At 41.3% G+C, this 25,916-nt stretch overlaps 1 protein-coding gene across 1 annotated transcript; it reads left to right on the forward strand.

The window, feature by feature from the left end:
- Positions 1-3,815: 3,815 nt before the first annotated feature.
- prkg3 (protein kinase cGMP-dependent 3) lies at positions 3,816-14,275 on the forward strand (the record flags this gene model as incomplete). Its single annotated transcript, XM_080019510.1, has 21 exons — positions 3,816-3,903; positions 4,026-4,088; positions 4,442-4,568; positions 4,671-4,837; positions 5,273-5,386; positions 5,507-5,612; positions 5,922-5,985; positions 6,157-6,234; positions 7,238-7,326; positions 7,904-7,969; positions 8,729-8,776; positions 8,909-8,950; positions 9,116-9,227; positions 10,293-10,429; positions 10,538-10,627; positions 11,320-11,461; positions 11,660-11,823; positions 13,314-13,430; positions 13,578-13,640; positions 13,970-14,045; positions 14,189-14,275. 21 exons carry the CDS (start codon positions 3,816-3,818, stop codon positions 14,273-14,275), a joined length of 2,040 nt encoding a protein of 679 aa, XP_079875636.1.
- Between the last annotated feature and the right edge of the window lie 11,641 nt (positions 14,276-25,916).

Below are 25,916 nucleotides of genomic sequence, written 5' to 3' on the forward strand. Positions count from 1 at the left end.
TTTTACATTCATAGTAGTGTTTTCCATTCATACTAGTGTTTTACATTCATAGTAGTGTTTTCCATTCATACTAGTGTTTTACATTCATAGTAGTGTTTTCCATTCATACTAGTGTTTTACATTCATAGTAGTGTTTTCCATTCATACTAGTGTTTTACATTCATAGTAGTGTTTTCCATTCACACTAGTGTTTTACATTGAGCACATCAGTGTCCAATTGGTTCTTAGAAATGTCTGTTCATATGATGATGTGTGTGTGTGGGTCATTTCAACACAAAATCATTTTTTAGAAGACATAACACTATTTTGAATGCAGAGTTTCATTTTACAGGAGATTTGTGGAGTATTTGTGTGTGCGTTTTGGGATTTTTGTGTAGAGTTCTGAGAATATGAGGTATGTTTTCAGAAAACGTGCGTAAACAAGTGAGAAAAACTGTAAAATCCACATAATAAGTCACAAATACATAGTTGCCATTGCAATTGCATGCAAACGGAATACAACAAAAACGCAAATCGATAACAAATAAACCCAGACATTTTTTTTGATCATTGAATAACTCTGTTGCACTACAATACTTATGTAGCCATGCACATTATAACCTGACTCGCTGCTTTTCTCTCCCAGTCCACATGCTGTTTCTCCATCATTTACATCCAGTGTGTTCCCCCACCTGATGGGATGGGAGGAGCCTGGAGGTTTGGTTAATGATTCAATAGCAGGACTGTTGAGATTGACAGATAAAATGAGGGAGAGAGAGAGAGAGAGAGAGAGAGAGAGAGGAGGGAGAGAGGGAGCGAGAGTGTTAGAGAGAGAGATGCAGAGAGAGGGGGGAGAGAGGGGGCGAGAGAGAGGGATAGAGTGTTAGAGAGAGAGAGAGGCAGAGAGAGAGAAAGGCAGAGAGGGGGGGAGAGAGAGAGAGAGAGAGAGAGCGAGAGAGGGAGAGAGAGAGGTGGAGGGTGACAATGGCAAAGGGGAGAGACATACGGTAGAAAAGTGAGGTGAGGGGCGGTGTGGAGAGGTAATAGATTAAACACAAACCACATGTCAAACCACAGAGATAGCAGACAGTGACAATACCGTGTGTGTGTGTGTGTGTGTGTGCTTCTATGTGTGTGTGTGTGTGCATAGGTGTGTCTGGGGTGGAGGAGAACTCACATCTCCGTTGGCAGCGACAGGGCCAAGGAAGTTCCCATGATTCATGTATTCATAATCTGGACAGAAATCTCCGCTCTACTTCCACAGGTGAGTGTTTATGTCTCTTTAATATTTGCATTGGAGATTGTAGACAGATTGTAACTAAAGAGCTGACGTTCATTATTTGGACATTATGTACAGTATGTACCATATTTTGGGACTATACGTAATTTGGAAAGGGATACAAATAACATGCAATTAAAGTACAGAATGTCAGTATTTCAATTACTTTATATGAAATACTTTGTATTTCATATGAACGTACATGTTGTTGTACCTGTGTATTTTCATGTAGTGAAAATCTTTAACTTCTATACATCACCAGGGCTTTGATATTTTATGTTTCCACCACTTATTTTCCTATGGCAGCAAATTCTGAGAAAAAGGGAGAGTGTGCAATTTGAGTGTGTGTGTGTGTGTGTGTGTGTGTGTGTTTGTGTGTGTGTGTGTATGTGTGTGTGTGTGTGCAAACTTGCATACGGTACCTGCATGTGTGGGTGCAAGACAACATGCCATTGAAATTTCAAGCATCCTGACATTAAATTGAATCTTATCTTCATCGTAATCTTAAAATGTTGATTATATTATATTCAATTTATAAACGTTAATCTATACTTATTTATTTCACTAAAAACTAGACACAAACTATTACCTTCTTCACAATGCCTTCTTTCTGTGTTGTCGCTTGTGCTATTCGATGATATAATACATGAGGATATCTCAGAAATAATGTGTCTCAAATAAATGTCTCAAAATACGTCTATGTTTCGACTTGTTTGAGGCCAGGGTTTCCACATCCCTGTAAAGTGCATGTGAATAAAGTGAGCATGGAGATATACAGTACGGTATACAACAGTTCGATTTTATTCTCTCTTTAAGTCTTTGGGACCTACAAAGAAAGTGACATTGGGAAAGTTGAACTTAAACCAAAACCTCTGAATCACCTGCTTTGACATCTTGGACAATATCAGCTTGGTATTGACTTGTGTAAATGACTAAAATGACTAAAAACACCGGCGCCAAGGATACACTTCCCTGTAACAATAACCCTGTTTGCCATTTCCCTCTTTTCCGTTTGTTGTTCTATCGATCGGTGACTTGAAGGAGTTTCGACACCGGCTCTAATCTGTGGCTCCGTCCAATGTTCAGAATAGGAGGGAGGTCGTAATTGGGGTCACATGAGGAACATGTTGCTCGCGGTCAAACTGAAAGTACAGCGGAAGCGTCGGGTTGGGGTTAATTGACGGGGTAACCCTGGCGATTGTGCTTTTCCGTTCCTTATGTTTGGTGTGTCAACAGGGGCATGAAGCTCCAAATGAAGACGACGGTCGACGGTCGCAATCAGAGCTTTTTGTCGATCCGTGGAAAGATCACTAGGTTGGGCTGGTGGGTGGGTGTGTGTATGGGTGGGTGTGGAAATAATATTGTGTGTGTGTGTGTGTGTGTGTGCGTGTGCGTGTGCGTGTGCGTGTGCGTGTGCGTGTGCGTGTGCTTTGCTAAGTAGAGAAGCGTCAATGAATCGGTGTACCTGCATAACGAGTCTCCGTTTTGGGCGGCCTCTGTGGTTCTTAACTCCTAACTCTCCCAAAACGCGACGGAGGTTTAGTGTTCAGTGTTATCACGACCAGTGGTGGAAGAAATACTCAGACCTTTTATTTAACGCTTTTACATTGCCCGAGTAAAAGTGTAAGTATCACATTGACATTTCAAGAAAAACTATATAAGTATTTGCTCTTAAAAATACTTTAAGTATATAAGTGAAAATAATTGTTATATCCCATGCCCTGATGTAACAGAGCCTATAATACACATACACATACGCATAGTGCTACTGTACATTTTTTTCTGCAGATGATATCTAATCCAATACAACAAATAGTATAACTGGTGTCAAACTGTAGTAATTTGCATTTATAAATGATAAATAATAAAAATAAATCATGAAAACTATGAATTACTTTTCCCTCATTTTCTCTCTGATTTTGATATGTATAAATATAAATCTAGATTTATTTTTATTTTTTTATAAATTAGTGTGTTAGAAATTTAGTACAGTAAAAAACATTTGTCTAATGTCGCCGAAACTGAATATATTTAAGTCAGTACATAAGTAAGTGAAAAATGTACATAGGTTCTCTCCACCGCTGGGTTTATCTTTACTATGACTCTCTTCCAACTGTATTCTATTTAAAAGCATGAAGCCGGCAGGGTGGGACAGCAGACAGAGCGCCCCCTGCTGAGAGCCTGTCATTGTTTTGCATTATTCAGTGGAGTTCATGCTGGGCGCAGGCTGAATACCGACAGCCCAAGGGATGAAACATTCAGGGATTGTTACTCCAAACTTATCAATCTCTACTACGATGCATCTGTCATATTATCTTTGTACCTTAACAGTTTGCAGATTATGGAAAGTGTGACAAGCGCACACACCCACCCTCATGCTTGAGTACCCTCAGCATATTTTTCAGGCCTCAGCACTTTTGCAAGTGGGCACGTGGATGTGTTTTGTGTTTTGGGTGTGTCCAAGTACATATTGAGGAAATCCATCCCTGCATGGTCTTTAGATAGTGCACATACCATGATGACTCATGTGTCACTCTACAATTAATTTCCTTTAGTCATGGAGAAGCAACTGGAGGAGCTGAGGCAGCAGCTGCAGAAACAATGTGACATCAACCAAGAGCTGCAGAAGCAAAATAAAGACCTGGGTAGGAAACAAAAAGCATCAAACCTGAATAGGAAATAACGGCGAAAGAAGGGGTTCGGCTGAAAATTTGTGTGGTCAGTGATGTTTACACAAAGTGTGTTCCTTTGACTGTTTCCCTTGTAGAGCATCGACTCCAGGAGAAAGAGAAACTGCTGCAGGAGCTGCAGAGTAATTATGAAGATCTTGGTGAGAGGCTAAAGTGTAGCTAAATTATCATGCACATATGGATGTACATGGTTCATTTGCAAAATGTGCCCCAAGGAGATAAAAGGAGAAAAAAACTGGATCTAATCTAATCTAATCTAATCTAATCTAATATAATATATTCTAATCGAATGCAATATAATGCCATTCGATGCAATACAATATAGCATAACATTGAACAACAAACATCTAAAAACATCTTGAAAAACATATATCTAATCTAATCTAAGATATTACAATATATTATAACACAATATAAAAAAACATAGACATGGACAGGGACAAATACCCACCTCTTGGCCAAAAAGGCAACTTTTTAATTCACTGTATTTCAGAGTTTCCCTCCCCGTGCAGTAACGAGGCCAATGCGGAGGTCAGGAAGAGCCGTGCGGCCGTCATGGCCCCGGAGCCGATCCCCGAAAACCTGGAGATCACACGCGCCAGGGTCAAGAAGAGTGTCAGGTCAGAGGTTGAGAAAGCCTGTGTCCTTTGAAGGGAGTTAAATGGAAGGTTTTCCAAGACCTTCTCCAAAGCCATAGCGTTTTGTCCTCTTGCGATCTCCAGCGAGGCGAGTCTCATCGTCAAATCGATCCAGAAGAACGACTTCCTGAGCCGCCTGGACGACGAGCAGACGGCGATGATGGTGGATCTGCTGGTGGCGTGCGACTTCAGCCCCGGGAGCGACGTCATCAAAGAGGGATCTGAAGGAGACGGAATGTACATAGTGGCAGGTAGGCCAAAAAAAAAACATAGGACACGAGTTTAAACCAGGATACTTTCTTAAAGTGGAAAACCACAAGATTGTCTGTGTCCCAGAATTCCACTCAAAACGACATCTTCAACACCCGGACTTATCCTTGTCTTCACTCAAAGAGAGCTACTTAAATATTTGTGGCAGACCCCACCGTCATAAATGGAAACAGTAATGAGGGAGCACATACATTACGCAAATACATTGAATGGCTGCATTTTATAAAATGCCATTAAAAATAAAAGAATCCAATGGATTCTACTTTAATATTTTTCATACAGTTTAAACCTTATTTCATCCCGCTGGTGTAAATCAGGGGTATACCTTATTAATAATCCAAATTTTTCCATTGTATAAAATATAAATCTTGACTTTCTATGTCCTAAGCAGCATTCTGTGTCTCTGCCTCTCTCAGCTGGTGAGCTCCAGGTGACCCAGGCGGGTCAGGAACTCAGAACCCTGACCAGCGGTGATGTGTTCGGGGAACTGGCTATCCTGTACAACTGCAAGCGCACGGCCACGGTCAAAGGTCCGCCCCTAATAGGAGTAAATAACTAATAAATGTCTTGGATGGGATTGTCCTTTACTGGTGCCTCAGCCAAGCCGCTTGGCCTTGACTTCACCCTCCGTCCCTTCATCATTTTTCCAGCCAGGACAGTGGTGCGTCTGTGGTGCATGGAGAGGCAAACGTACAGGACCATCATCACCAATAAATCCAAGAAGAAGCGCGAGCAGCTGATGGGCTTCTTGAAGACGTAAGCGTGGGGGAATTTGGCTGCAGTGATCTTATTATGGAGGACCAAAATGGTTTATTATGACTTAAAAATGAATCAAATGGAGCTGGATTATTGTGAAAATGGCTATTATGAAATATTTACAATAATATTTTGGGATGTTTTAAAATGGGTAATTTAATTGCTGATTTATTTATTTATTTATTGATAATAATTAATAACATTAACAATTGCATTTTGGGTTCTTTTTTTTTTGGCTTGAGGATATGGCATATGATAACATTTTGTAGATTTTGAGGGCTCCTTATGTTTCCTGGTGGCATTCCTTAGGTCTCGGACCCTGAAGGACCTCAACGACGTCCAGTTGTCCAAGATCATTGACTCCATGGAGGAGGTAGGAGATCACTGAACTAGCTTTCGAATACAAATATTAAGAACACCTTCAGACTTTTCCTGCGAGCGCTAGACTTCTTTGTGATACGAATAAATGACTTTATTTGGTGCAAGAATGTCAAATATGGTTATGGACTGATGTTGTTGTCCTCCCTTTTTATCCATTTCCCAGGTGAAGTACCAGGACAAGGACGTCATAGTTCGAGAGGGAACGGAAGCAAACACGTTCTACATCATTCTCAAAGGAGAGGTGGAGCATCAGACTGTTATAGCAAATTAAACATTTAATCCAGTTTCAAGTGTTTTTTTAATATACAGTATACAGTGGTACCTTGACTTACGAGTTTAATTCGTTCCGTGACAGAGCTCGTAATTCAATCTGCATGATAGCAAATCAATTTTCCCCATTGAAATTAATTGAAATGCCATTAATCCGTTCCAGCCCCCCAAAAAACACCCCATTTTTTTTGTTACGTGTTTTTAAATAAGAAAAATATATTTATAAACAACAAATATTGTATAAAAACATAAAACACAATAAAAGATAATGTGCAGATCTCTCTTCTGCCTTCTCGCAGATGATACCCTCCGTCACGTTATCTCCTACGAGCTGCTTCTCCGTCAACCACACCAACAGCAGATTCTCCTTCTTTTTATAGACAGCGGTTCCACAGCTTAGACATTATTTTAACGCCCTTGGCTGGCGTAATACCCTTTGTCGTCTCCTTCTGCTTCGGTATGATACATATCGTAGAAGTACTAAGATCACACTGCCTCGCCAATTCCATCACACGCAAGACCTCGCTCATGTTTTTCTATGATTTCATGCTTTAATTCAATCGAAATCATCCGCCTCTTCTTCCCAGCACTTACTTTCTTAGGACCCATGGTTAGAAATAGTTTTTTTTGGCAAGATAAAAAGCACAAAAAGCACAAATCGCGTGCACAAAACACAAAAGATATGCTTCCACGCTCAGGTAAACACATGAAGTGAAGGAGTGAGACGCGGGCTGCTGGCCGCACTCGCTCGCCGCGCCAACCAGCGGTGGTGCACCTGAAGCTCGCTCCTCGTAACTCACATTTTTGCTCGCAAATCCATACAAAAAAATCGACGGAAGGACAGCTCGTAACTCGGAAAACTCGTATGTTAGTGTGCTCGTAACTCAAGGTACCACTGTATATATAATACAAATTATGAATACCATACTTGGGGAGTTTAAAGCCTCTCCTTTGTGTTGTGTTGATGCTGTAAGGTTCTGGTGAGTAAGAATGTGAATGGATACCAGAAGCAGATTCGCAGGATGGAAAAAGGGCAGCACTTCGGAGAGCAGGCCCTTATACGGTAACCATGGCAACAGCCGTACGTGAGGTGGGCTGTGGGAACATTGTGCAGCGAGGCTCTCGCTCATTACTCCTTGGCAGCTGTCAATGCTGATGTTTTTTGGCTGTTTAACCTGTCTGTTTACGTCCAACCCGCGGCGATTAATGGCCTCCGGGGTCAGCATGTCTCAAAGAACTGAACGACTAATTCACCCTGAAATTCTCCTGATAGCAATTCATTTGAAGCTGTTTTGGCGTCTGTTTACCTGTTACCTAAAGGTGGATTATTGTAAACAGTGGTAAAATGGTAAAGAAAGGATGTGTAGGGCACTGTATATTGCCAATATTATACGATAGATAGATTTTTTTTTTATTAAAAACTGTTGAGCAGCATAACCCGGCAGTTAGGGATTAGGGTGAGCATTTTGAGCATATTTTGTGAGTTCAAAGCAGTATGCAAAACATGTTGCAGCACTTGTGGTGCAGCCGGCGGGGTGCAGCCGGTGACACAGAAGTCACCGGTTCTACCCCAAACTAAAGCCAGCAACTAGATACAGTGTAGAAATCAGTTTTGTAACTGTAACTGTTGTCCGTTGCAGGGAGGTCCTGAGGACGGCCACGTGCACCGCCGATGGCCCCGTCACATGCTTTTCCATCGACAAGGAGTGAGTCCCACCCAACCTTCCATACCCTAAAGGGGACCTATTACTGTATGCTGCTTTTTACACGAGTTAAGTCTCTAGGGCCCCCAAAACATGTTTTGGAAGTTTGCTGCCGAAAATACTACTCAAGCCATGCATTCGAGCCATTCTAACATACTATATATACTCTATAACATCCTGTTCCAAAACAGAGCTGTTTTTCACAGTTTCACAGTTTGTGTGTTAGTGGGCCCAACACAGACCCAAATGTATGTGCACAAGCACTGAAAAACTGAGTTTAATAATAGGTCCCTGTGGTGTGGGGATGATGTGGTTTGAGCAGCCATACCTGACCTGAATCTAGATAATTGGGGACCCAGGATCAGTGTGGCTGCATACCTGCTGCTCGTTGCTTGGCCTAATGAGCAGCAGGTAAAACCCCCATCCCCACACACACTCAGGATCGGAGCCTGTGTCATGACACATGTCTATCTGCTCCTGGGATAATTCCAGCTGGCCAACTCTGTACAATAAACTGGTGTGTCTACAAGCCTGATGCCAGAGGTCCCTGACAATGCCACTTGAAACTGCCACACTCCCCTTTAAAAAGCCTGAATGAACGCCACATATTTCTATTTGACTATATGAGAAATTCTATGAAATAATTTCATCCGTGTTCGTCCCTCCAGGGCCTCCAAGCTGAAGGGTCAGTTTAGTGCCGAGGTTCTTCTCTGTGTTTGATTTGTCCAGACACTGACTGAATTCCCTTTTCTTTGAACCCAGAGTGTTTGAGGAGACTATTCCCATTGAGCACTTGGAGCTGTTTGATGAGTACGTACTCTGCAGTCACCTTATTTACCCTTAATGTTTCACAACATATCTTTGGGAACAAGGAAAAAAATAAATGCTTCAATGTAATGGCTTTTCTCCTGTACATCGTTGTTGTGGTTTGTCCATTTCCAGCTCCAAGGTTCTGCAGGAGGCAGAAACTCCAGAGAAGTCAAGGTGAGAGTGCGCAACCCGAAGAAGAGATGGGTTTTGTTGCTCTTTAAATGCTGCTAAAAGAACTGAGATGATGAGTGATGCTTGATCGGTGGTTCCACCCACTTTAAATAGCGACCTCTATGGTACTATTCCTTCAATTTCCTTCTGCTCTCTTTCTCCTTTCAGTCCCAGCTCCTCGCTCAAGCTTAAGGACTTGCTTCCCGTGCTTTACCAGGAGGGGCGTTTTCAGGGGGAGCCCGTCACTCTCGGACTGGGCGGTTTTGGCCGCGTTGAGCTGGTGCGTGCACGTTTGTGTGAGTGAGTGTCTAGGTATTAAGTAAGGGATAATGTGCAGCCAGCCGGACGGAGTAATCAGGACCCAGACTCTGAAGGGGTTATTTTACAATAATGACTGGCTGGCTGCACATTATCCCGCTTATTACGCGCCTACTTACTAAATAAAATAATAGATTGAGAGGGAATATTGATGATGTGAAATGAAATGGGTAGGAGGAGGAGGTAGAGCTGGTCGTCTAGTAATCTAAAGGTTGCTGGTTCGATCCCAGGCTCCTCCTGCTAGCTTGTTGTAGTGTCCTTGAGCAAGACACTTAACCCCTAATTGCTCCTGATGGCTGCGTCCGGTGTTTGAATAATTGTGAGTCGCTTTGGATAAAAGCGTCTGCTAAATGCACTGCAATGTAATGTAATGAAATGAGGCGCATGAAACCAGTCAGAGAAGAGGTTGCCTGTGACAGTGGTCATTATTCAGAAATAACTGACAGTGACTGTTACTAGGGCTGGATATATAATACCAAGTAGTATGGAAACCTCTCCGGTCAAACGATACCTGCATTCAATCCTTTCTGTACCCAGTTTTAAAAAAAGACGTCTATTTCTATGGTTTTGCTCGCAGTCAGTCACCGCCAGCGTTCTTCGATTTAATGCGACGTGTGATTGCCCCACCACCGCAGCAACAGCTACAACAGTCTAGCTGTCTAGTTGTGTCACTTAAAGGATACGTTCACAATTTTTCAAGTCTGTCTTAAAACCACAGTCGGGCGGCTATTTGTTTAAAGATACGTCATTGTACAGTTTTGTACAGTTATTTAATAAATATTTCAATCATCTTAACACTTTCAAAACATATGAGTTTAAAATTCATTTGGATGGGGAGGAGTGGTGGCGTTCGACACAACTGAATGTTTCCATTTACGTAATGCAAAGTAGGAAAAAAAGGTATAGAATGAAGTACTCTATTGGTATCGGTATCACTTTAAGGATACTGGTAACGTAATTTTTTAAACAATACCCAGCCGTCTTGTGTACTAGATTTATTTATTTATTTATTCAATTTTATTTTAAGGTGACCACCATACAGCGTGGGAAATACTACGCCATGAAACGGGTCAGCAAGAAGCACATCGTTGCCAAGCGACAGGAGGAACACGTGCTGTTTGAGAAGAAGATCCTCAAAGCCCTCCAGAGCGACTTTATTGTCAGGTTGGCGAGACTGAATTAAAGATGGACGAAGGTTAATAGGAGTTAGTTGATCTCATTGGTGCGAAGAGAGGCGGGATAATGTTTTTCATGATATTTCTCTGTGCCTAGGCTTCACGCCGCCATCAAGGACACGCGCTACATCTACATGGTAATGGAGTTCTGCGCCGGAGGGGAGATCTGGACCAAACTAAAGGAAGTGTGAGGAAAAAAACAGCAGACCTTTTTTTGTTGTTGGCGTTTGATCGACTAACTGGAAATGTTTGTCTCGTTGGCACTCTTCTATTGTCCAAAGAGCCTTGACAATGTGTTGCACAGTAATTCTAAGAACACCTTTATTCCATGTAAATTACAGTCAGGAGTGAGGGGGCGTCAACTACAGCATTCCTGTTAAAGAAAAGATTGAAACATAAGAAAAGAAGAGACGTTTTCTTTTTAACAATGGGCAGGTTTTTTTTCTTCATACATATCAGTAGATTAAATAGAAAGGGTTGACCTTGAGCTAGATGGTTACATAGACCTTTGAGACATAACAAAACCTAGACAAATAGGGCTCAGACAATTTTCTCAAAAATCGAAATATGAAAAAAAGTGGAAACAAGTGTCTGCGTGGATGCCATCAAATCTAACTGCGGTTGCCAAATTACGGAAATTCATGCTTTTAACACCCACTGTTTAATTATATTTCGTCTGGAGGATAAAACTAGACAATTCATGTCCGTCTAGTTTCGAGTCTGGTGCATTACATTTTCTCAAATAATTTATTTTGGGTGTTGTTCCGTGGATCAGAACCAGCGGTCCCACGACACAAGACAAAAACATGGGGGCGGGTAGAAAGGAAAGTTCCCCATTAACTTCTTCTTCTTCTTTCTTTCCTTATTCCTGATTCTCAGAGGGCGTTTCACTGAGCCGGTGGCTGTGTTCTGCACGGCCTGCGTGGTGGAGGCCTACGCATACCTGCACAAGAAGAATATCATGTACCGAGACCTGAAACCCGAAAACCTGATGCTGGACGCTCAGGGCTACGTCAAACTGGTGTGTGTGTGTGTGTGTGTGTGTGTGTGTGTGTGTGTGTGTGTGTGTATGTGTGTGTGTCCTGCGGGTCTTCATTTTGTTCAATCATTCACACCCCCCAACTAAAACAGAATATTTGTGTGTGTGTGTGTGTGTGTGTGTGTGTGTGTGTGTGTGTGTGTGTGTGTGTGTGTGTGTGTGTGTGTGTGCGCTATGCAGGTGGACTTTGGGTTTGCCAAAGAGATGGTGCGGGGGGAGAAGACCTACTCGTTCGTGGGGACTCCTGAGTACATGGCCCCCGAAATCATCCAGAACCAGGGTCATGACTTCGCAGTGGACTTCTGGTCCCTGGGAATCCTGATCTACGAGCTACTGGCAGGAAGGTAGAACTACCACAACAACAAAACATCAACATAACAATAACAACACAACAAAGATAACAACAACAACATCAACTGCAACAACACCAACAATATACTGTAAGAGGACAACATCAATATAAAAACAACAACAAAACAGGATAACGACAACAACGACAACAACAACAACAACAACAACAACAACAACAACAACACTACAAGTAGTCCTGCAATAAATAAATACACAAATAAATAACAACAACAACAATACTACAAATAGTCCTGCAATAAATAAATACACAAATAAATAACAACAACAACAACAACAACAACAACAAACAAAAAATACTACAATAAATATATAAAATAAATAGGGTGTTACTACTACTACTGCTGGTAGTGGTGGTTTTAGTACTACAATTACTACTACTCTAATAAACAAATAAATAAATACACAAATAAATAAATGCAACACAAACACAACTCCAAATCAATAAACAACAACAACAAAAATAACAAAACTTAAAAATAACAATACTACTATTACTAATAGTAAATAACAAAATAAACAATAAAATAACAACAACCACAACAACAACAGGAACAGAGTAGTGGTATTAGAGTATTTTTACTTTACCTTTGCCCTCAGTTACAGTTGTTTTCATTTCACATCTTTTTTTTCCATATTTATGTATCAATCATGATTTAAAAAAAAATGTCTGACTGTAGACAACGGTCACAAACAACTTTTTTGTCTTACACTTTCTTAGATTTGATTTTAAGGGTTGATAAAGCATTACATAGAGAGCACAGCTGAAAAGTCCTCTTGAAAAAAACAAACAAAACAAAACAGAACCATGTTATTGTCAGTTCCTGCTTTTGCAGCCCTGGCTGCTGCCCCTGGTGTGTTTGGGGAAACACTAAATAGAGCGATTGTCAGGGGCTTGTTGTGTTTTGCTTCAAGGTGATTGTAGGTGGAGGCCGAGGTCAGGACAAGACAGTCCTGCTTTTCACACAACACGTCTCCCACAAAGCTTGTTCCTGAACCACAGCACGGTCTCTTTTGTACAGGTTCTTTCTTCGCTTGTAAACACAAGCGAAGAAAGCGCATATAAGGGAAAAAAAACAAAAAAAAAAAAATTTCACAACAATAATTAAAAAGAAAAAGTGGGATACACTACAAGCTTCATTCCCTGACAAAAGTACTTCTGGATGATCAAAACCATTTTCCTTATATTGCTGCTGGGAAATCTTTGGTGGTTTTTAATTTCATTCCATGAATTTGAGCCAGTACCTGGCATTGTCCAGCAGGAGGCGGCATGCCTGTATGGACACTGCTTTTCAAACAGCCCTGCAAAGCAAAGAGCCAAATCATATGCATGCTCACAGAAGGCGTGCCACCCCGACCCCCCCCCCAGCTTTCACAGAAAAGGCCTACACAGCAAATAACCGGATCCTGTAAAGCTCTGCTCTGCTCTCTGTTTTTTATTGTTATCTTTTCCTTTGCTCTGCAGCCCCCCATTCTCGAGCTCCGAGCCCCAGAAGATCTATGCCAAGATTTTGGACGGAGTGCTGAAGTACCCTGCGTATCTGAGCGAGGCGGCAAAGTCCATCATCAGCAAGTTGTGCAGGTATAACCGGGCATGCACTCTAAATAAGCAAAGAGGGGCGCCGCCTGCTTAAAGTTGTATACGTTGCGTCGACACACACCTTCTTCAAATATATTTTAGGTTCAGGGGAACTGAAATATGTTGCAAAATGCTTTGTGTTCTGTCCAGGCCGCGGCCAGGTCAAAGGTTAGGGAACACCAAGAACGGAATTAAAGACGTTCGACACCACAGGTAAACATTTCAATATACGTACGCTATAGATTTGCTCGCCCCATTTTTTTTTTTTTGGTTTATCTACATAGAATCGTTATTTTTACACGATGCACAGCATATGGAGGCCGCAGTTCCAGAAACGGCCTCTGTTTCCCCATGGTCCATGAGCATAATCCTCGGAGCATATTTATTGGTGTTCTTTCCACATACACCGGTGTACCCGCCACTGTTTTCCCATGGGGCCTGTTTATCGCTGTCGGCCTCCGTTTCACCGAGGACTGTCCTTTGCAGAGCTCATCTTAATCCCTCTACAGATTACGTTGTTGTTTTGTTTGGTCACGTATCAGGTGGTTCAGCAGCATGAACTGGCACAAGCTGCGTGTTGGGCAACTGGAGGCGCCCACGGTCCGGCTAATTCGAAAGGTAAGTCAAAATGGTCGGTTTCGAGGCAACTGCAGGTTCCCAGGGGCGTACCTCCCCCCATAATAATCTTCATTGATGGTGTGTTATTTTTGGGGCTTTGATTCCAAAAACTCCAGTTATCTCTCCTTCTTTCTCTCCATTAGGGCCCCTGCTACATCAATTTCGACCGCTTCCCTTATGACCAGGCTAAGGCTGACGAAGAGTTCTCCGGTTGGGACAAGGACTTTTGATGCCAATGCATTCTCTGCATTTGGGACCTTAAAAGAAAAATACATTTTCTATACATACCATGTGTAATGTGCATATTTTTTTTCAATGGAAATGTACTCCACCCCATCTTTGCTGTGTGTGTAGATTTGGTACATTCAGTTGAAATGCAAAGTCTGTAGGGTTTTGATTGTATAAAAAACACGGCTCTGTGGAAGACTCGATTCTGATTGGCCAATAGCGGTAATCAGGGGTCAGTTATTTCTGAATAACGGCCGCTGGTCTGTGTTATTAATGTTACTTTACTGTGGAACTATTTTTCTAAACTGGGTGTACTAGTTATAACATTTCAACCAGTCATAACCAGCCAGTCATTATCTCAAAATACCCCGGGGTTATTTTGAGTAAATGACCGGCTGGCTGTACGTTATCCCTTCCTTCAAACACAGCGGCGTTGCATGCCGTCTCTCATTCATTATTTAGAGATGATCATTATTTTGTTTTCACAGTAAAACACCCTTGCAGCTTGAGTTCAATCCCTGGACGGCTGAAGGAGCAAAAACATTTAAAAAAAAATAACCTGTGGAAATGTTGTGATTGGATATCGGCACAGTCTGTTCCGCAGCACAGCACAGCACAGCACAGCACAGCACAGCACAGCACAGCCATATTTGGTGCTTTCAGAAAACAAAAAAAAACAACAACAAAAAAAACTACAGCAGAGATTGGAGATTTGGAGAGTCAACAGCCGAGTCGTTCGATTTACAGTTTTCTCGGTTGCTTGAAAACACAAAAAAGAAAAACCCACACACACACACACACACCCTTACACACAATAATATCGCTTCGATGATTTATTTCTGTTCTCTTTGTGTTGAGCTGTTATTAGACTGCGTGAACTACTGATGCTTCTTGTTTGTGTGGAACCTGTTATGCAGCGACATCGTTTTTGGAAAACCTTGGTTCTCTGAGACGGAATGTCACGGTGAGAAATGTGACTTGAGTTCGGGAGATAATAAAAGGGTGTTTTATGTTGACGTTTCTGTCTGGGTTTGACTGTTTAAGTTCCCGAACACTTTTTTTTTTCTAATAATAAATTCCCATCCATTGTTTTGCTGTTGTTTTAAAGCCATTTGATGTATATTCATATCTATTGACTAAAATATTGACAAATGACACAAAAACTATATGAACTCACTGTATTTTCAATGTGAGGCAGCAGTGCATTGCTGTTGGCACCGTGCTCCGGGCGGGTTATCTCCCAAATAGGTCTTTCTGTGTGGAGTTTGCATGTTCTCCCCGTGCTCACATGGGGTTTCCTCCACCTAACGTCAGTAAGGACGTTACCAAAAACATGCACACATCATCGTCTGACCAGCGATGGACACTCGTCACCAGGTCCCCGGGCACGTCCACGAATGCTGCCCACTGCTCCTGGCTGCCCCCCCGGAGGAAGGACAAGCCAGGATGGGTTAAATGCAGAGGAACCATTTCACCGGCCACAGTGTGTGCATGTGCTGTAGTGTGGTGTGTTGTGTGATAATTAAAGATTCTTCTTCTTCAAAAGTACCATTACTACCACAAATATTGTATGTTATTACAAGTAAAGGTATTGAAAAAATAAATAGAAAATAATTACATTTAAAAAAACTATGGAAAGTATCAGTTACTTTCAATACGCAAATAAACCTAATACAACCTAATCACCCTGGGCATAACCCTTGTCTCCAGTATTCAAACGTGAAGGCATAGTCTCAATATTTAATACTAAAGCCAAAACTCAAATGTTGATCAATCATGAGAATGACCAAAAGTAATAGCGAGAGATAGATCATCGTGATCACGTTGATTTGGTCTCTGTTGTCGGATATGTGGAGAGTATAAGCTGAAATAAGCAGAATTTGTTTCAACAATTTATAAATATATTACTCTGTAGTAAAAGGGATATTGTTCTACAACTACTAACTACTACTACTACTACTACGACTACTTTTTTCCAACAGCTTTCAAGACTGCTACAATAAAGCCACTCCTAAAGAAACACCCGTTAACCCAATTGACATCAAAAACTACAGACCTGTATCTCTTCTTTCATTTTTTTCTAAAACCCTGGAACGTGCCGCCTACAACCAACTGTCCTCCTATCTTTCTCAAAACAACCTCCTTGACCCCCATCAGTCAGGCTTCAGGACTGCACACTCCACCGAGGCGGCCCTCCCCTCTGTGACTGAGTCGTTGCCAGAGCATCGTCTCTCTCGTCCTCATTCTCCTCGACCTGTCTGCTGCGTCCGACACAGTAAACCACCAAATCCTCCTCTCCACTCTCGCTGACCTTGGCATTACTGACTCTGCTCTATCCTGGTTCTGATCCTACCTGACAAACCGCACCTACCAGGTCACTTGGAACGGCTCCCTGTGCAAACCCTGCACTCTCGACATTGGTGTCCCCCAAGGCTCAGTATTAGGACCCTTTCTGTTCTCCCTATACACTAGATCACGAGGCTCAGTGATCACCTCACATGGTTTCTCTTACCATTGTTAAGCAGATGACACCCAACTGTTCCTCTCTTTTCCTCCATCCCCCAACATCCACACTGCACTCGAGTGTCTGGCAGACACTTGGACAACTGAACATCACCTCGAGCTGAACCTAGAGAAGACCGAGCGACTCTTCATCCCAGGGAAGGACTGCTCTCACATGGACCTGTCAGTCACTGTCGAGGACTTCACAGTATCACCTTCATCGATCGCAGGGAACCTGGGCGTGATCCTCAACAACGACCTATCCGGCTCCCCAAACATTACTGCTGTGGCCCGATCCTTTAGATTTGCGCTCTACAACATCCGCAGGATCCGCTCTTTCCTCACGCAGGAAGCAACACAGCTCTTGGTCCAAGCACTTGTCATCTCCCACCTGGACTACTGCAACTCCCTCCTGACTGGACTCCCTGCCTCTGCGATCAAACCCTTGCAGCGTATCCAGAATGCCGCAGCACGCTTCGTGTTCAACTTACCAACAAGTTACAAGACAATGCTACTGGCCTTCAAGGCTGTCAAAAAACTGCACCCATCTACCTCCAAATGCTGGTCAGACCACACGCCCCAGAGCGTTCAATCCGCTCCACTACCTTAGCTGGCCGGCTGGTACCGCCATCGCTACGAGCAAACAGTGCTCGCTCAGCAAAGTCACGACTCTTCTCTGTTCTGGTGCCTCAGTGGTGGAACGAGCTCCCGGCCAACGTCAGAACAACAGAGTCACTCACTACTTTCCGCAAGAGACTCAAGACCCACCTGTTCAAACTTCACCTTGACTCCACATCCTAACCCCCCCCCATCCCTCACACACACACTCACAAAACAAAACAAAAAAATAAAAATAAATAAACAATGCACTCGCATGCACTTGTATGTTCACTAGCACTTATATTGTAATACTTACTACGCACTTGTCCTTGCAATGTAGCAGCCACTATGCTCAAATGAGAGCCTGAAACTATTATTATTATTTTTTTTAATCTTTCCTACTATATCGACTAGGATATATTGTGGTTTCTCTTTCTCGAGTAAAATGCACTTATTGTAAGTCGCTTTGGACAAAAACGTCTGCTAAATGCCCTCAATAAATAAATAAATAAATAAATAAATAAATAAATACTACTACTACTACTTACTTACATTATTCCAAGGAAGTAAAATAGTAGAATCAGACTCCAGACCACCCAAACTCCCCAAAGGCCACATATTTTTGTTATACTATGTATATAAGTATACTAAGTATACTAAGTATATATTTCATGATATCAATAACAACTACAGTACAAATAATAAGGATACAATACTATTAAAAAACAATAATAATACAAAATAATAAATTAATAACAACAATAAAAAAACAATTTAATTAATAAATTATTATTATTATTATTATTATTAATGATAATAATAATAATATCATCATCATCATCATCATGTTGACGTTAAGGTCATCCAACCCTCTCCATAGTGGGCCTGCTTCTGTGCCGAGTTGTGCTAGTGCAAAGACACTCTTTACCCTTTCACAGAAACAGGATTCCCCCGTGGTGTGAATTCACAGAAGATCCTTTTGAGATTTCTTTGTTGTCAAAGTTCTACAAGTGACTGTGAAAGGGATATTTTTCATAAAGGCTCAGTGATCTGTGGAACAGGCTTATTGTAGGAAGGGTAGTGGGTCTTTTTTTTTTTTCTACATTTAGCAAAAAGTAAGGGAAGACAGAGATTTTAAAAATTGATTTATTTACCTCATATAATATTAATTTATTAAGTCATCAATGCTTCCTTTTTTTTCTTCCTGGAAAAACCCTGTGTGGTTGGAGGGGTGAATGGGGCTATTTCTGTTGCATTTGATCAAGCGGAATATATATATATATATTTACATTTACATTTAGTCATTTAGCAGACGCTTTTATCCAAAGCGACTTACAAGGGAGAATAACATTCAAGCTACATTGCGACAGAGATTAGTGTAACAACAACATTAGTGTAACAATAAATACTGCAAGGTGGTGCTAAGTAATTGTAGGTTAGGACAGGAGGTACTCACTGAAGAGCTGGGTCTTCAAGTGCTTCTTAAAGACAGAGAGGGAGGTCCCCGCTCTGGTAATTTTTGGCAGCTCGTTCCACCAACATGGAACTACAAATGAGAATAGCCTGGATTGCCGTGGCTGTATGGCCGGCAGAGCCAGGCGACGCTCATTTGACGAGCGCAGCACCCGGGGGGCAACATGCGCTCTTACAAGAGCATTTAAGTAGGTGGGAGCATTCCCAGCAATCACTCTGTAGGCCAGCATAAGAGACTTGAACTTGATGCGGGCGGCTACAGGTAACCAGTGGAGCTCGATGAGCAGCGGAGTGACATGTGCCCTCTTTGGCTGGTTGAACACCAGTCGCGCCGCTGCATTCTGTATCATCTGTAGTGGCTTCACCGCACAGGCCGGCAAGCCTGTTAAGAGGGCGTTGCAGTAGTCGAGACGGGACATCACCAAGGTTTGTACCAGCAGTTGAGTGGCATATTGGGTCAGGTACGGCCTGGCTTTTTGGATGTTGAGTAGTGCGAAGCGACAGGACCGGGAGACGGCGGCAACATGGTCCGAGAATGTCAGTTGGTCATCAATAATGACACCAAGATTCCTTGCAGCCTTGGTAGGAACAAGAGATAGAGAGTCGATTTTAATATCAATGTTGTGATAAATACCTTGTTTGGCCGGGAAGACCAGCAGTTCCGTTTTCGCCAGATTTAGTTGAAGATGATAATCCTTCATCCATGTGGATATGTCAGCGAGACAATCCGAGATCCGCGTCGAGACAGTGGGGTTGTCGGGCTTGAAGGACAGATAGAGTTGAGTATCATCTGCATAGCAGTGATATGAAAAGCCATGTGAGCGGATGATCAGGCCCAGTGAGGTGGTGTATATGGCAAAGAGGAGGGGTCCTAGCACCGAGCCTTGGGGAACCCCTGTGGTGAGGTTGTGAGGCACAGACAGCTGGCCTCGCCATGTCACACTGAACGAGCGCCCAGTAAGGTAAGATTCAAACCAGGAAAGTGCACTGCCCGTTATGCCCATACTTGAGAGTATGGACAGGATATACACAGTGATATAGTTTTAGACCCATCATGCTCAATACACTAAAAAAAACTGTTTTGAAAAAAAAATATATATTTTTTTTTAGTAATATATATTATATTATATATATATTATAATTAATAAATGTAATAATTAAAATGTAACACTTTAATTAACCTACCACTATAAGTTAAATATGTAAATTATTTTAAAAAGCTGCCAGCTCCTGCCATGAGAAAGTACCATTAATTCGTAACCTCAGCAACACCCCGCAAATATTTTAAGGAAATTAAGCATTTAAAATTCCAAACGACTACAATTTGAAGCCGCGTGTTTAAGATTTAAAGCTACTTTAGCCAGGGCAAAGGGGAAAAAAGGCTAAGGTAGACTACCTAATATCTTATGCTTGGGTCTATTTTGTATCCAGCAAACGGCAAAAAACAACGGCAGCCCTCAGTTTGACTACAAACTGAAACCTTGAAGAATATTTCACATCACCTGCATCGAGTATCCACGGCGAAAAGCGTGGAACGCCAGATATATTGGTTTGGATCTTAAAAACAGCATTATCACCTGATCTCCATCAACAGGTTTCAGCACAGCGGCTTGACACCGCCGGGAGCCGGAAAGGTCAAAACACCATTCATCCTCCCAGCGAGAGAGGCGCCCTATCTGAGACAAAGGTCAAAAACCATCCCCTGCCCCTTTGGGCTTCTGCCATTGTGTCGTATTTTAGAAAGAAAATCTAATCTGCTGGGATCTAAATATGCCAGAGAATGCCTTCAATATTATATCCTGTTCTCTATTTTATTTTATGTTTGATTCAAACGATCTATCTTTTATCTAACTACTACTATCTTTCATATCTTTCACTGATTTATTCATATTTACATCATGAGCACACAAACAACTCTCAAGCATAATACCGTTTAAAGAATGCAGCCTTACCCTAAATAAATGAAGCGAAAACTGCTGAGAGAAACAAAAAGAAAAGTCATGAATATTGAGTTCAAATGTGAAATGATCAATGGTGTGGAAAAGTGACTCCTGTTTAGACGTTATTTCTCTCTCGCTCTCTCGCTCTCTTGCAAACACACACACACACACTGTGATGTGAAGAAAACTGGCTGTGCCACTGAGTCACGACTACTCACTGTTGATGAAGCCATTCACTAGAGCTGCTAATCAACCAACCAATCAGCACGCAGCGTGATGCTGTTCTCACCTCGATCTGTCTGGACTGGTGGGATAATGATGATAGGATATATATATATATATATATATATATATATATATATATATATATATATATATATATACATTGTATATATGATGCATCAATGTATTCATATATAATTTTATATCTTGTTTCAAAATCTTTTGATTTCCAACCTGTAAGTCTCCTAAAGCCCTTCCCGGCTTTATTGTAAGTGGGTGCTTGCCAAATCATTGGACATTTTTATACATATATATATTTGTTTAAAAAAAAAAACATTTATGGGTGTTTTCAAAATGGTGTACATAAATGTATATGTATGTATATTTGTATAAAACTTTGAAAAAGCATCACCACTACCTACCGTGATCGCCAATGTCCACGCTCATTCCTTTTATTTGTTAAAATAAACCTGCTCTGAGGGCGCGCCCGTCTCCCGTGTTACTCGACGTTTGATGAGGCAAACATTTTTGAGATTCTCAAGTGTGGCCGTGAGTCAGAAAAGGTTAGGGGCTTCTGGTTTAGACGCCTGCACTCGAAGTGTGCATTACTTTTTCTGTGCTTATGTAATTGCCCCTACAGAGAAGGGTTGGTGTCCAGAGAGAATCACCTTGGCCTAACTCTAAAGGGTTTATGCAACATGCACTTTGGGGCCGTGTCCTGTTAGTCAACGCTTCAGCTACAAGGATTCCTCCTGACGCTCGGAGGCATCACACTCTATCTTTGGAATTGTTAAACAACCTGGCACGATGCATTAGGGCGAACCATGCCACAATAACTGCCATCTTCCAGACACCGGTGGGCAGAAACTGTAATAGAAAGGATTCTTGTCTGGGTTTTTTCGTTTTTTTAAACTGAATGTTTCATGAAATATTGTGACAGGGCTGTGTTTCAATGTAACTGTGACTAGTTTTAAGTTGTTAAGTTGTTACTTATTCTGATATATTACAGCATCTTGCACTTGTATGTGGTTGGATTTAGAAACAGGAGATCATGCACTTTAGTTCGAGGTTGCTCCAATAGTCAATATATGCTTTGATTGTTTCTAGCCTCTCATGTAAGTCGCTTTGGACAAAAGCATCTGCAAAAAGAATAAATGTAAAATGTAAATGTGAAGACGTTCCGACATGGCCCATAGAAACAGGGCCAACTGTTACTAACGCTACTCAAAAGTTACATCGATATAAGGTTATTTTTAACCCACCTCTTTTTTTGTTTTACCACTACTGCACTGTATGTATGAGTATGCATATGATTGTTGAAATAAACGTCCTCTGAGAACGCACTTTGGCTCCCGTATTACTTCTGGTTAGATGTGGACCGCAAACATTTTTGAGATTTTCAAGTGGGCCGCCCTCCCGAGGCCCCTGGTTCTGTGAGCCAATGGCGTTTGAGCATTGCTTAGTTCTGTTTTGTTGTATTTACTCCGTAACTTTCACTCGTTTCATGTCAACAGTCCACCAAAATCTGTTTCTGAACAAATTTGAGGTATTAGATCTACAAAGTCTCATTTCAAAGTTTGTTCCGACTTTCGTTGGCATTCTGCAAACTTGTGGAACATGGACAGCGCACCGCGACCCTCAGACGCAGGGATTGTTTTGTGTAAGAATCGGAAATTAAAATAAATTTAAAGAAATTCTAAATACTCCCCTTTAATGTGAAATTGGACATTTTTCACATTCCTTTCTTCAAGTCTTACATTGTCGTTTTTATTTAGCGTCACAAGATGGCGGCAATAGCCAGTGTTAGCATTAGCATGTAGCGGAGTGATAGGAGGGGCGTGCGCTTGACAGTGGTCGTTATTAACAGACCGTCTTTATGAACGTCATTAGTCAGAAATGAAGCGAACCCCGGACCCTGAGAGCGTTCGTCATACAAAATACTTTATTTTGAAGTAATCCCAAAAGTTTGTCACGGTTCAAATTGACACCTTGACACAAACTCATCACCCGCTGAATGTAAAAATAACAAAGGCTGCGGTAAGTCTGGAGTCAAAGCAGTCTGCAAATACAGACACATAGGAAACGATACAGAACATGCAAAACAATGTTTTATTGGCGTCCTTTTTGTGCGCACAAGACTGTACCTTGCACTCGTTTATAGAAGGCGTCAATAGATGCAAATAAATTAAAACAAAACAAAAAATCTTCTCTGAATCTGGCTCAAAGTAATGGAACTATTAGAAAGTCGTTCATTCATGCATTTTGTGCTGATGAACAAACTCAAAGGAAAGTGGAGAACAGAACTCTTCACCAAAGATGTTCATCAAAAAATGGCACAATCTTTACAGGCTGCTGCTGTGGTTATTATCGTAGAAACTCTCAGTACGTTCAATGAGGCTGAAGATGGGATTTTGATGCAAAAGAAGATAGTTGTGCAAAAAGCTTTGAGTGTAATAGCTGAGTAAACATCTCAACCCTCATCTGGATGTCCATATCCTTTTATAAATAATATTTATTAAAGGCGCCCCCGTGGGATTTAAATGGAGAAACCCAGCAGGGGTGGGATTTGGGGTCCAGGTGACTCTGATCCATTACATTCCAAGCAATTCACTTTGTGATGAACTGCGAGCCAGCACAATGAGGCTTTTTCTTTTTCTGTGATTGAATGCTTCAGAGACATCCAAGAGTGCTGTTACATATATATATATATATATATATATATATATATATATATATATATATATATATATATATATATATATATATATATATATATATATATATGTAACAGCACTCTATCTATACTACATATAGTTGTATAGTTATATATATATATATATATATATATATATATATATATATATATATATATAACTATATAAAGCCTTGTAGCCGTGCCATCCCATTCCTCACCTCTGCTGGGTTCCTCTTTATAAAAACTCTACTATACTATACTAAATTATACTATACTATACTATCTGTTCTCCCTGGACTACAGTCCTGCACCACCGGGGTCTAGGTCGGGGACCCCTTGGGGGAGTAAGGGATAAGGTTCGGGCAGGGGTCTATTATCACTCTGCAGGGGGGTTACTTAGCCAAAATGACCGGCCCGCTGCACATTATCCCGCCTCTTACGCAGCTGGTTACTAGATAAAGTAATTCAATGAGATGGAATATTGAATTTAACTGACCATTTAAAATTTGTATGCCTATGGAAAGGAGAAAAACATGTAGGCAGGGCGATACCAGGGACGTGAATCCAGGCGGAGAAGTGGTTGTCCGTGGCAACGGTCATTATTGACAGACGGTGGTCATTATTCAGAAATAACTGACCACTGGTTGCCGCGATTGACCAATGAAAATGGAGTATTACACAGAGCCATGTTATAAACATGTCACCCATATAAACATGTGGTTGCGAGTAGTTTATGATTAGAAAATTTTAGATATTAAGAGCAAAATGATGAGAAGGGAGTATAAACCATGTCTATTTGAAACAACTATTTATTTGTTTATGTTAAACAGGAATAATAGTGATAATTTGGGTAGTTTTGAGTTATGCACTTCTATCAAAATAAAAACAAAAAACCTGTGCAGAACTCTACCTCGGACGCTAATCCTGCAAAGACATGAAACTACTGGATTTTTAACCACAAGATTAACACTTGTTCTCTCCAACAGAAACAGACATTCATGACAGACACCTGTGCAAAAAGTAAACTTGGTTAAAACACAAGACATAGTATAATTTGTAAACGCATTATATTGTAAAATGTTTTTAGAATAATGCTACAATCTGACAAACAAACAGCAAACATCAGATGCATTTTTGGCAATGTGAGGTCCACCTGAATAAAAGCACTGAATTATTAAAAAACAAAGTCTCATTCAGGAAGCGATCGGTCCCTCAGTGCCTAATTGCAAAAGCCAAACAACCTCAAAATCATTCTTGCATAACAGTTCCCGCCATCCCCCTCTTTCACATATATCCAAAATAGATTCATATGGGACATCAGTAAAGTAAAAAAAAAAATCGAGTCTTTCTCAAAAAATAAAAAAAAGGCATTGGTATTTAAAAGAGAATAGTCATATCTATGGCATTGAGAATGATGGAAAAACAGAAATGTTGACATGTAACAAATTCCGGTTCTTTCCTTTGGACGACTGTTAGATAGATCCGTTGAGAAGCGTTCTTCAAAATAAACCCCTCCCGTCGGTCGTCTACCCGGGCGCTCGGGACTCCGCCGGACGGACAGATAAATCAAGGTTTGGGACGGTGTACATTCAAGGTCAAGCTCAGACACTGCAGGGGATCTCGTCCTTTCCAGCCGAGGATACGTCTCACGTAGAGTGCGATTTCTTTGTACTGACACGGACCTTTGACTTGCTACCGTACATGCCGTGTTATTTTCTGTGCGTCTATAAGACTCTGTGATGAGACCATGGCGATGGAATTTTAATTTTTTCATTCCAAATTTTCAATCCCCATTCAAGACACTAGGTTGATTCATTATGCGTCGACAAGATTGGTATGTGTGTGGAGTTACCGAGACATGGCGTGACACATGCTTTTCGGTATCTCTCCCGTTTCTCGCTGAAAGAAAAAGGGATTATTACTTTGATTTCAGAATGTGGTGCGGGTAGTGTGGCCGCATTTGTTTATACGACATGGGTACCATTTTTGGACCTTGGTGAGATGGCTACAGAAGACCCGACACACAGTAAGCGACAGAAAGACATTTTCCTCAAATGTTGATCATTGGACTTTGTGGTGTAAGACTTTGTCGAAGAAAAAAAAAAAACCCCAGCTAATTCCAAAAATGTTGAATCAGAATGTCTGTCCATGACATTAACCCTTTTCTTTACCTTCTCTTCATTCCTTTCTGTTTCCCAAATCTGATCATCA

Source organism: Zeus faber (genome assembly GCF_960531495.2).
Source record: "Zeus faber genome assembly, chromosome: 2".
NCBI classification, from domain to species: domain Eukaryota; kingdom Metazoa; phylum Chordata; class Actinopteri; order Zeiformes; family Zeidae; genus Zeus; species Zeus faber.